The sequence below is a fragment of the Pholis gunnellus genome (assembly GCF_910591455.1).
Source record: "Pholis gunnellus genome assembly, chromosome: 22".
NCBI lineage: Eukaryota > Metazoa > Chordata > Actinopteri > Perciformes > Pholidae > Pholis > Pholis gunnellus.
Window position 1 is genome coordinate 17343035 of NC_136549.1, and position 13444 is coordinate 17356478.

At 39.3% G+C, this 13444-nt stretch overlaps 2 protein-coding genes across 2 annotated transcripts; one reads left to right on the forward strand and one right to left on the reverse strand.

Moving 5' to 3' along the window:
• The first annotated feature begins 4637 nt into the window (after nt 1-4637).
• lsm8 (LSM8 homolog, U6 small nuclear RNA associated) lies at nt 4638-6532 on the forward strand. Its single transcript, XM_079184078.1, has 4 exons — nt 4638-4818; nt 5139-5179; nt 5789-5916; nt 6142-6532. Exons 1-4 carry the CDS (start codon nt 4788-4790, stop codon nt 6230-6232), a joined length of 291 nt encoding a protein of 96 aa, XP_079040204.1. The 5' UTR covers nt 4638-4787; the 3' UTR covers nt 6233-6532.
• A 745-nt stretch (nt 6533-7277) lies between these two features.
• Nucleotides 7278-11462, reverse strand: tymp (thymidine phosphorylase; the record flags this gene model as incomplete). Its single annotated transcript, XM_079184039.1, has 9 exons — nt 7278-7420; nt 7511-7651; nt 7908-8135; nt 8567-8729; nt 9961-10079; nt 10490-10619; nt 10871-10969; nt 11070-11272; nt 11345-11462. 9 exons carry the CDS (start codon nt 11460-11462, stop codon nt 7278-7280), a joined length of 1344 nt encoding a protein of 447 aa, XP_079040165.1.
• Between the last annotated feature and the right edge of the window lie 1982 nt (nt 11463-13444).

A 13444-nucleotide genomic window follows, 5' to 3' on the forward strand; every position in this document is an offset into this window, starting at 1 on the left:
CAGACAAAAACTGGATGAAACTGGATTAAACCGGTTCCAACCAGATTGGACTGGAGAACAGTAAAACTAAGTTAAAATAAAACTGGTTTAGATCCGTCCAAACCCCCCATGGTGCTACACACACCCTCTGGATGATCTTTGACCACTAAAGTTTGATTTTTGAACTGCTAAAGCAGCCTGAAAGCACACTGATGGACCGGAGCAACACCTCACCTTTTCACTTGAACCAGTTCTGCATACTGGTCCTACTGGTGTCACTGGAACCAGAACTATAACTACTGATCCCACTGGAACCACAGCCAGAGCTACTGGTCTTAACTGGTTACTGGGTACTGGTTCTACTAGCCCAGAGCCATGGCTACTGATTCTATTGAAACCGGAGCCACAGCCGTTGGGTATACTGGTTTAAGATTAATGGGCTCTGGTCTTAGTGGTTACAGAACCAGGGCTCTACTGAGACCACAGCAAAAAGTGGTTCTGGTCTGAGTGGTGACCGAATCATGGGTACTGGTGCAACAGAAGCCACGGTCAACATTGGTCCAACATTTGGTTCTTCTTGGTACAAATCCAGAACCATGACCACTGTCCTCTACGGGTCCAGAACTGGGACTCCTGGTCCATCTTACTCCGTCTCACTAGAATCAGAACCATGGCTTCTGGTTGTACTGGCCAAGGACCACAGCAGCACAAAGACTGATGGGACTCCAGAATCTAGAACCTGCTGATGGACAAACAGGTTGCCAAGGAGACTAGGGATGCTCCGATCAGGATATCGAGTGTCATTGATACTGATCACTGGTTTCTGTTCCTAAACATAGAATTTATGTCAAAGTCTTATTTGGGTTCTTCAAGTTATGGGTAGAAGTACCTTCATTGGCTCAGGCGTTTGGGTTTAGTTTGAAGATAGTTATACTACCAGAGACGTATACGGCGTCTCTACGTCACTCCTCCTCAGGTCAGATATGGTCACTTCCTGTTCACTGGTTGCAATAAAAACAAGATGGCGACAGGCGTAATCCAAGATGGCGACGGGACACTTCCTGTGCTTAGTCTGCCAGAAATTAAAAGAAGAAGAAGAAGTCAAAACAAAACAGTCTGGGTCTATTCCTTGCCATGCTCTAAGGAAACCTTAAAGATGTTTGACGCACTTAAATATATTTCTATTGTCTTGTGCTGAACAAATCCAGCGATGTTAGAACCATTAGCTCATAGAATGCTATCAGGCTAGCACCATCAGCAATATTTTTGAAATTTGAACGTTGACAACTGTTCAAACCCAATCTGCTGAGGAAGATCTCATGACTGTTTCTCAACAAAAATTTAGACCGACTTTTCAAAGTAGAAGTTTTTTTTTCTTTTGCATTAGTATCGACAAATGTGTAAGGATACTTAGCTCTAATGGTGGAAAACACTGTTTCATGTTTTTGTTGTTGTTATTAGTACATTTTAAGACAGAAATCCAGTAATCAGCTGATATTGATCGGAGCATCCTTAATGAAATACGACAGAGGGTTTACTGTTTAGATTTATGTTCTGTGCCATGAATGAGCTGCAGACAGGAAGAGTAATAATAATCACGATGACAATAATGATGATGATGATGACACTGAGCAGTTCAATAAGAATCTTTTTCTACTGTTTACACCCGTTGGACTGGCCACACTGTGTGTATGTATGTGTGTGTGTGTGTGTGTGTGTGTGTGTGTTTGTATGTTATGTGTGTTAAACACAAGGCCAGTTAAGCCCCTCCCACCTCAAGTCCTCGTCTTGGCTTTGCCCCTCCCCCTCCCACCCCACTCTTCTTCCCTCGACCAATAGGCAGCCATGATGACAGAGAGACAGACGGCAGTTCTGAGAGATTCAGCTGATTGGCTGGAACCAATCAGAAAAAGAAAGTCGTCCCTGTCCGTCTGTGATTGGTTCTCTTCGACACACAAGCCAACGAATCAGCTACCAGGAAGAAGCCAAGCATGCCCCTACCCAGACTTCCCTAACCCCGCCCCCCCCAGTACCAGTGATCTATTATGCTAATCGATCGGTGTGTTTTTTGATTGACTGTTGTCGGTTTTCTCTGTTTGTTTGTTTCGATGGCGACTGAACCTGAAAAGATGTACAATAGAAACTTAAAAAAAAAAACCGCTTCAGTCCCGTCGCTGTTCACATCGAGACCATCGAACCCCCGATACCTTCACCTCATAACCACGAAAACAACGATGTTACACGAGAAAAAAAATCCTGATCGAACAGGAAACCTGTGACAGTAAATTCCTGTGTGTGTGTGTGTGTGTGTGTGTGTGAGAGAGTGAGTGAGTGTGTTTGTGTGTGTATTTATTTTGGAGTGATGTCAACATCTTGCTGCTCTCACCTCGATCTGAACCCACTATTTAAACTGGCCAATCAGAACCCTCACACGGCACCAATCGCCAGAATAAAACCATCCCTGAGTGCTAGCATACGTTAGCTTGTGGCTAGCAGACACCGAGCACAGGGCTACCATAAGCTAACATGTGGCTACCATAAGGTTTACACACATCACAAGGCTAACACTAGCTATGGTTACCACCTAGCAAACATGACTTCACCATTTGGTAAATGTATGGTTAGCACACTACTAACACGAGGCTAGCCGACATATAGCCAAAATACCTAAATGTTAGCACACAGCTAACCCATGCCCAACGCCTGGCTAACAAAGCCAGTGTTTGGTTAGCACACACCTAGCACAGCGCTAACATCTGGTAAACACAACCAGTATTTGGGTCGTGCACAGCTAAAACAAGGCTAACACATGGCTAACACATGGTAAACATAACCAATATTTGGTGAGCTCACAGCTAACACAGGGCTATCACAATTATACAGTTAGGGCTAACACAGCTAGCTGTATTCAGTTAGCACATGGTTAGCATTCACCATTTTATGGCTAACATTACATTAAAGTCCTGTTGGTAGTGGTAACTGAGTGGTAGCTCTGCCAGGTGGTTTTAGCTGTTAGCATTTTAGCGCTCAGCAGACACAAACTGTTCCACCAATAGAAAAAGAGCCACAGGGCTGAGGGGCGTGGCTTCAAGAGGGTTCGATGTGAGATCTAAAGCCATACACACTGTGTTTGTGTGTGTGTGCGTGTATGTGTACGGAGGACTAAAGCTAAAGCTGACTTATAATAAATAAATAAGTGACACAATAAGTAAAAGATATAGGGAAATAAAAAAATACGGAAATAATTGTATATGAAAATGAATTAATATAATAAATTACTAGTTTAAAATAAGGAATACATTTTATTTATTTTTCTATTTTAGTGCATATTTTTTATTTTAAAATTAACCTGCAGATTTATTTGACCTGTGTTTTTATTTCTACATTTTTTATGTATTTATACAAAAGTAATTTATTTATTTATTATAATGCCAGCTTTGGCCTTTATGTGTGTGTGTGTGTGTGTTTGAGTGTGTGTGTATATAACATTGCAGGGATTTGCACTCTAGTGATTCACCGCAGCAAGACATCCGCCCACACACACACACACACACACACACACGTACAGTACACACACACATGCATTGCACTGCCATTTGAAATAGTGGGTCAGATTAGTTTCATGTAGCTTCACCAACCAACCAAACTGTATTTTCTTTAAAGGAACAGGGATGTTGTAAAGTATTTTTGTACAAATTTAATACTTTGGTAGCATGACGTTCCTGGTGTTTGTCCTGTCGGGCTCCACTGCTCTCCTCCACCCCCCTTTGTATGGACGACTACTGAGCAACAATAAAGATGAAGACCTGCTGGGAGAACTCGACTCCATGTTTGTTTTTTAATAAAAAGGTTCATTTAATTATTTATTATTTTACAGCACGGTGTTTTTCACGATGAAGTATTATTTGTAGCCACTTCACACAGAACATATATACAAATGTTTAAATTAGAATATTACAAAATACTGGTTCTTGTATGCAAATCATTATCTACATTAGAGAGACTGGTTTATATTGGGAATGAAGGTAGTACGACATACAACATTATCATTTTTGATATATGGAAGATTGCACTAAGACACATTTTAGTGGAAAAATACAAACGGCGAATTCTATATTATTTTTATAATTTCAAACCTTCATTGGTAGTTAAATAATAATATCAACACAAATGCAACTAAATTAGACATACAAAATCCTGTTTGTTAGAACATATAAAGCTGCCATAATAAATAAATGAATGTACAGGTTGATTTGAAAATAAATATTTATGCATGTAAATACAAAAATAAATACATAATTATTTATTCTGTATTTATTTTTTACCAAAATAATTATTAAATTATTTTCACGTTTAAGTATTCCCATTGTATTGTCTTCTGTTATTTGTATTTACTTATATAATCTATTTATTTATTGAGTCATTTATTTATTTTATTTGTGGATTCTGTTACTATATTAAAAACAGCATAAATCTTTCAGAATGTTAAAACATTAGTGGCACAATTAGTTGTAATTTATTCATTAACAATTGTGTAAATATAAGTTACAATAATTATTGTCGTAATAATTTTGTAATATTTAGCAAAAATAAAGCTTTCATTTCTGTAAACAGGATGTGACGTCCCCACTCGGCGCTCTCTCTTCCGGTCTGCTCGGTGACTCTGCGGTGGATTAGTTCGGTCTGTTCTCCGGTGTGTTGTCGCTGTTTCTCCGTTAGCATCGCCGCTGTTTCTCCTTTCTACCTCCAGCTAACCGGTGGAACCGTTAACCGACGTGTCTCCTGGATAAATAACCACCGAGCCGAACATGTCCACCGCGCTGGAGAGCTACATCAACCGTATCCTGCTGCTAGCTGGCTAACATGCTAGCATGCTAACCTCCCGTCTGAATGAATGCATTGAAGCTAGTTAGCTTAGCGTACAAGCTAGGAGGGATCTGTCTTTAGTTGTTTATCAAACGTACAGTGACGCAGTTTCTCTGTTTTTAATAGTTGGCCGTTTTTTAAATTATTATTATTACACATAATATATTATATTATATATATTCTATAAAACATATATATATATATACCGCCCTATATATATTATATATTATATTATAGTCCCAGATATTATTTAATGTTTTGTCCAGAAGTGTTTCTTTAACTCTGTGATTCAGGTACTGTGGCCATCGTCACCTCAGACGGCAGAATGATTGTGGTGAGTTTAAATACCTGTTAAGTACTTTAGTTCAATAGTGAAATGTAACTAAGTACATGTACTTTAGTCAAAGTACTAATATCACACTGTGAAAATACTCTATTACAATTAAACGTCCTGCTGTTTCCTGTTTGAAGAGTTTATCTGAAGAAGAAGAAGAAGAATATAAAGGAAACACTTCATCCTTCAGTTCATCACAAACATGGAGGCAGGGATATATTAATCTAGTATATTAAAGTATTAAATGCAAATGTAATACTTTAAAAATAATATTGTTTGGAATAAACTCCAAATGAAGATACTTAATCTCATAAACATACATTACTGTTGAGTGAAGTGTTGAACACTGACTATGAGGAACTTTCATGTTGTGGAGACTTTGTCGCCCCCTGTGGTCTGAAGTGGTAGTGTCTCTGAGCACCAGACTCTTTAGTAAACCTCTCATGTTACTGCAGCAGGTCTGACAGTCTGAACCCTCTCAGTTCTGGTTCTCCTGTGCCTCCCTTCCCTCCAGCGGGTCCAGCGATACGTCCTGGGTCTCCAGCAGCGTGGTGTCGGTGTTGCTGTAAACTTTGATGTGTGTGTGTGTGTGTGTGTGTGTGTGTTCAGGGCACTCTGAAGGGTTTCGATCAGACCATCAACCTGATCCTGGATGAGAGCCACGAGCGGGTGTTCAGCTCCAGTCAGGGCGTGGAGCAGGTGGTGCTGGGACTCTACATCGTCAGAGGAGACAACGTGTGAGTCATCAGCTATTATTACGTCGTCGACAATGATAAAAAAAACGTATTACTTTAATACATTCTCTTTGTTTTTAATGCATCAACGTTGTTACTTATGCATTACACGATGAACATAATTCTTGACGGTGTACATTTATTTCAGAGCGGTTGCAGTAATAACGTCTGTGTTTAGTTTGTGAGATAGTTTCATGAAGTAACTTTCAGTTTGTTTGTTTGTTTCAGGGCCGTGATCGGAGAGATCGACGAGGAGACGGACTCCACTCTGGATTTAGGAAACATCAGAGCCGAGCCGCTCAACTCTGTCGCCCACTGACCTCTGACCCCCCCCCCCCGAGAGTCTGTTTACTGAAGCAGGTTTGCTGAGTCATCTGGATCAGCGACGCCCCCCCCCCCCCCCCCCCCCCCCCCCTAAAATCTGATGTGAAGTTAGAATAAAAGCTAAATATCCAGAACTCTCAGTAAACCTTCTGCCGCTAACGACTCCTGCGCTGACATTTTTCTGTTTGTATTTTTTTATAAATAAAGATTTGATAGACTTGCTAGATTAACTTTTTTATGCTTCGAGTGAGTTTTTGTCAGATTGAGATTTGTTTAAATAAAGTTTAAAATCTCATATTGTGGCAGAACATCTTTCTTTACCGTGGAGGTAGAAGTACTACCACAGAGCAGAAATATTCAAGCTTCAGAAGTATCAAAATATACACAAAGGATCGAGAAGAGAAGGCCTCATGATGCAGAGAATCATGTACATCGAGTGTTTATTACACGTTAACGAAGCCTCAACATGTTTTCACCAATTGGGTAAAATGCCGAAGTCGAGGCTTTAGAGCGGCGGTCAAACCAACGTGACGTCACAGAGACTACGTCCTATAGGTGGAAAGTAAATAAGTAGACACGGTGTATATACTGTATATTATACAGTATACTGTACAGTATACTCATATATTGTAAATTAGCGTTTCGCTACAAACACTAAATGTGCATCTGGTCTTTGTGCATAAATGTGTTACAATTCTAATGCTCCTGTGAAGTCTATCAAATAAACACAACATAACACTCAAGTATTTTACTCACTTTGCAGATTCTGGTTGTTATTACAAAATATAATAAACTAATAATTGATGTATTTTATAGATTAAACTACAAGCAGCTTTTAAAGTTATTTATTCAATTGAAATGAGCTCAACCTTCAGCTGCAACACGTTAATGCATCAATAATTATAATATAAAATATATTCTGCATTAGTACTTTCACTTGTAATACTCTCAGTACATGTTGATGCTAACACATAGCACTTTTATTTAATTAGAATTTGAAAATCAGGATTTGTACTTCAATAGAAAAGTCTTAAAACGCGTCACTGAGGCAGCAGCAGTTCCTCCACTAGAGCGCGTGTTTGAGTGTTTTCATGTGTTCCCAGAGTCAGAGCGCTCTGCAGTCGATGGATCTGGTCTGGACTCGGAGCCGGATCCTCATAATGGAGCCGCAGCCAGGATTCACCTGAAAATACACACAAATCAGACCCCATCAAGAGTTTAACAATCCTGGAACTCATCATCATCATCATCTTCATCTTCACCGACCTCTCACCTTTCCTGACCCTCTGACCCAGCGACACCAGTAGCTCCGCCCCTACGCTGTGATTGACAGGTCCTCCTGCTTTCGATCGCCCCGCCCCCAATTTATGAAGAACTTCAGCCAACGTCAAACCTCCGACATCCACGACTTCACCTGCAGGACGTCCCGCAGGAAGAGGAACAGTTCAGTCTGTTCATCAGCTGCATTCATGTTGATCAATGTGAATGATCTGAATAATCTAGTTTTTTAGGATTATTTCATCATCACAAAGATTTATAGAAGATGTAACGATTGAAAACATCCAGATGAAGCTTTATAACTTTCTATTTTACATTCTATGACTAAAATAGTACATATGTCAGTAACAGTTTATATTAGTGAATATATAAATGTTGTATTATTTGTTTACCATCTGCAGGCGTCTTCAGGTCCATCTGATGCTCAGACTTCCTCAGGATGCTGTAGTAATCTGTGTGGGCGGAGCACAGCGACCGAGCCGTCTCATTGGCCACGCCCTGAGCCTCCATCATGGCCTGGAACTTGGACAGAGCAGCTCCACCAATCACAGCGTCAGAAATCTGCCTCCTGCCCTCTGATAGGTCGGACACCAAGCCGGTCATCTTCAGCAGCAGGCCGCCTACAGAAACAGCAGCAACGCTCCACTGAATAAAATCTATTTTAACAAATTATCATTTTTCATCCAACTATAACTTTCCACTTACGACAAATAAATGCTGCTTTTGGTCCAAATCAATGAGAATAATTAAAATGATTAATTGATTACCAATGAGTAGAATTCTGATGTTAAACTATCCTGTAATACTCCAGCTGGTAAACACTTCACCCTCTTTGAAAAGGAGCAACAATCTACTATAAATATATTATTAACTAAAGATTCCGAGACCGAGAAATAAAACATATATTTGTAATACAGTTGAGGATTAAGTGAACTGCTTCGGTTTTGTTGCATCTAAAGAACAATAACGAAGTAACTCGTATCACTAAATGTCTTAAAATCTAAACCAGGACTTCCGAGAGTACTTCAGGGAACACAGATAATGTTGTTACCCAGAGTTGTGACCAGCTCCATCAGGTCGTCGGGTCCTTTCCCCTTCAGCGTCTCCAGAGACTCCATCACCTCCAGACTGTTGCCCACACATCCACCAATCGTGGCGTCCATCTTGCTGAGGATCGCCCCCGTACGGATGCCCAGGCCGTTCCCCACGCTCACCTGAAATAAGACACCAGCATCATCATTAGATCAGTAATAGTTTCATTATGGAATTATCTGCTGATTATTTTCTCCATTAACCGATTGATTGTTTGTAAACATTGTGAAAATAGTGAGAAAAGTCGTCACAATTAATAAAAGACACCTTCACAATGTCTGTTTAGTCCAAACCTCAACATTATTACTAACACATTATCATTATTAACATTATTAACATTATTAACATTATTACTAACACATTAACATTATTAACATTATTAACATTATTAACATTATTAACATTATTAACATTATTAACATTATTACTAACACATTAACATTATTAACATTATTAACATTATTAACATTATTAACATTATTAACATTATTAACATTATTACTAACACATTAACATTATTAACATTATTACTAACACATTAACATTATTAACATTATTAACATTATTAACATTATTAACATTATTACTAACACATTAACATTATTAACATTATTAACATTATTAACATTATTACTAACACATTAACATTATTAACATTATTAACATTATTAACATTATTAACATTATTACAAACACATTAACATTATTAACATTATTACTAACACATTAACATTATTAACATTATTACTAACACATTAACATTATTAACACATTAACATTATTAACACATTAACATTATTAACATTATTAACATTATTAACATTATTAACATTATTAACATTATTACTAACACATTATCATTATTAACATTATTAACATTATTAACATTATTAACATTATTAACATTATTAACATTATTACTAACACATTAACATTATTAACATTATTACTAACACATTAACATTATTAACATTATTAACATTATTAACATTATTAACATTATTACTAACACATTAACATTATTAACATTATTAACATTATTAACATTATTACTAACACATTAACATTATTAACATTATTAACATTATTAACATTATTAACATTATTACAAACACATTAACATTATTAACATTATTACTAACACATTAACATTATTAACATTATTACTAACACATTAACATTATTAACACATTAACATTATTAACACATTAACATTATTAACATTATTAACATTATTAACACATTAACATTATTAACATTATTAACATTATTAACACATTAACATTATTAACAATATAACTGATACATTAACATTATGAATACATTAACACTATTAAACTTGAATGAACTCACTAATAACTGTGCTAGTTCTTTAGCGCTCTCCAGGTCTTTGTAAAGAGCAGCTCGTCCAAACTTGACGTCCAGCACCAGAGCGGTCAGAGACTCGGCTCCTTTCTTTGAGATGATGGAGCCTGAAACCACAAACGTTCATCTTCATCTCCAACTCAGCAGAACTGCTTCATACTGTACTGTAGTACTCTTGAATAGTTTGTCATTATGAAGGACTCAAACTGTCATAATTAACAATTATACATTAATAAATAAATATATTACTCAATAATTAAATAAAAACATGAATAAATGCAAACAAAATAGAATAAGTTGTGATATAAGTAAATATGCTAATAAATAAATACAAATATTTGTCCAAATGAAAATATGCATTCTATTAATTTTTGTATTGCTTTACAAATATATTTATTTTTAGATTAACCTGCACATTCATTTGATTTTCTTTATTATTTTATATATATTATTTATTGTGTCATTTCTTTATTACAATGGCAGCTTTGGTCCTCCATAACTAAAACCAGTTCAGTACCAGCAATGAGAGGAAGGCTGTCCACGGTGCTGGTGACGTCCCGCAGAGCGTACAGGACTCGATCTGCAGGAACCAACGTCTCCGTCTGACCCACAATGCAACAGCCCACTGAGCGCAGGATCTCCAGGATCTGCACAGTCAGCACATTTAAACCACCATTGATGAGTACAATACAGAGGAGACGGTGTGTGACGAGTCAGATGATCATTTTGTCATTTAAATTAATTTAGTTCTGGTATGAAAACGCACAAAAATATCATACGAACTGTTGTATGAGTGGGAACGTGTAAATAATATAATGAGTACTTTAAGTATATTTCGATGCTAATACTTGAATAAGACTTGTTTGTTTTTTCTTTCATCGCTTCTTGTTTCTTGCACCTGAGCTGCTGATTGGTGGACGTTGAATCCCGGAATCGATTCCAGTTTATCCAGAGTTCCTCCCGTGTGAGCCAAGCCCCGCCCACTGATCATCGGCACCTGACAAGCACACACACACACACACACACACACACCTGTGGTTATGACATCACAGACGTACAAGTGGACGTACAGGTGTGATGAGTACAGGTGGGCGTACCTTACAGCCACAGGCAGCTAGCGCAGGCGCTAACACCAAACTGACTTTATCCCCGACTCCTCCTGTTGAGTGTTTGTCAACCATCAGCCCCGCCCACTCCTCCGGCCATGACATCACTTCCCCCGATGACATCATCTCCCTGGTCAGGGTCTGGATCTCCTCTTGGACCATCCCCTTCTGCCAGATGGCCATCAGCATGGCCCCTTAGCGGAGAAGGCAGAGGTGGATCACGACCTCAGCGAAGTGTTTGAACGTGAGAGTGAGTCAGTTCGTACCTGTCTGACATTCTTCTATCGTTCTGTTGGCGACGGCGTGGACGAAGGTTTTGATGTCTTCGTCGCTCAGCGCTCCTCCGTCTCTCTTCTTCTTGATCAGCTCTGGGATGGACGTCATGTCGACCTGGAAGAACAGAAGCCTGTCGATGAATCTATCACCTCGAGGTTATCTGAACATTAAAACTTTGTCGAACTATAAACACCAACATGACAGAACACAAGGTTATGTAGTCAAATATAGAACACAGTGAATACTTGCAATATAAAATCTAAAATCAGATCTACAGTCATCTAACCACACGTCAGCATGATGTTTGATTTTAGCTTCGCTTTCCTTCACTGTGTAGCCCCGCCCCTAAAGCATCCCCTGCTTTATGGTCTGTTTGACTCTAAATGGACCATCATTTACTAAATGAACATCATGCTGTATTGAAGAAGACTTGAAACTAGAGATTGAGACCATAAACTCATGTTTACAATGTTTACTGAGGTAATAAATCAAGAGAGAACACGCTAGCTGACACACAATGTCGACACAATAAGACTAACAGCTTCAGCCAGAACTCAACCCCACCGAACATCTACTGCAGTAAAATACAACATACACATTAATGCAGCAGTAATATTAATCCAGAAACATCAGATATGATAGTAAAACACAACTACTACTACTACTCATCAATACTTTTACTTGTGTGTGTGTGTAGATATATATGTACACACACACACACTCTGGGTAGCGTACCTGTTCTGGTGTTGACCTGCAGACTGAGGTGCATCGACCCTGCAGCTCATCATGAGGCAGTCAGGAGTCCACCGGCCAATGGGAGAGCATGGAGGGGGAGGAGTTTAACAGCCAATAAGGTTTCAGCTGTGGTTTACTCAGTGACCCCCCCCCCACCTTAACTTGTGGAATAAGTTACTGTTTAGGTGATCCTGCAGCGTTTGAGTCTGCGCTGGCCAAAGTGAAACAAACATTTTCTCTCTACGAAGACGGGATTAAGACCAAGAAATGGAAAACTTTGAGGAGCTTTGAGAACGTTCCACGTCCGTGCATAAAGTAAAAGCAAAGCTTCAGGCAGTGACCTCGTTTAGGATCCGATAGAGACCTGAAGGTAGGAGCTCTATCCGGCACCTTCTTCCCAAGTTCTCTCTGAACGCTATGGCCGATAGCTCCCATGCATTTGGCTGCATTTCCTTCTTAATTTGGTGTCTTTTCGTGTTTGTTCCTGGAGAACTTGTGCCATAAAACAGAATGCACTCATCAACATTGGAGAAGGAAGTGTGGGGGGATTGAGCGAACCTTGAGACGATTAACTGCCGCAAGGCCGACTGCCCGGCCGCGATGGAAGCTAACTAACCCAGCTCGGACCTGAAGCTCTCCTCCACCACCTCGTCAGCTCGCAGGGAAACCCAGGACGCTGCAGCGACGGGAGGTCGGTGAACTGTTGAGCCCACATCGTCACAGAAGAATGCAAATCAACTACAACAGACTTGTGAGTTGGGTTCTCTAGCCCTGTATATGATCTCTGAGTCTACAGCTTTGTGGTGAACACATCTGAACCAGCCACAGAATTGGACCTGAAGAAACGTTTCTATCAGCTCCTCAGTCTTGCTGAGGTTCAGGAGGTTGTTGTTGACTTGACAGCAGCAGGTCGGGTGCTCTCCTTGCTTCAGATTATGTATTTTCATCGTTGCCTACGACCACAGCTGCATCGTCTGCAAACTTGTCGATCGGTGTTTGGAGTTCAAAAGTAGCTACAGGAGGAGAGAACATCAGGAGGCCCCAGAACGCAGCCCTGGGGAGCGCCGGAGTTGAGGCTGAGGGTGGAAGAGGTGGGTCTGTGGGGTGACTGGTTCTCCATCTCTAATTCTATCAAATTTATATATTTTCTTTTTCTTTTTTTGACAGAAAATGCTAGAAATGTAAGGCTGGAATGGAACCCGGGATGTTGCCGTTATGCTCAGCTACCAGGCGCTCCTTCCTCTATATTCTAAGAAGAAACAGCTGTTTCATCAGCTGAGATCCAAATAAAATAAAATACTTTTCTCGTGGTGCTGATTTATCTCACGCTGTTGATGATATTGATTTGTTTCTAT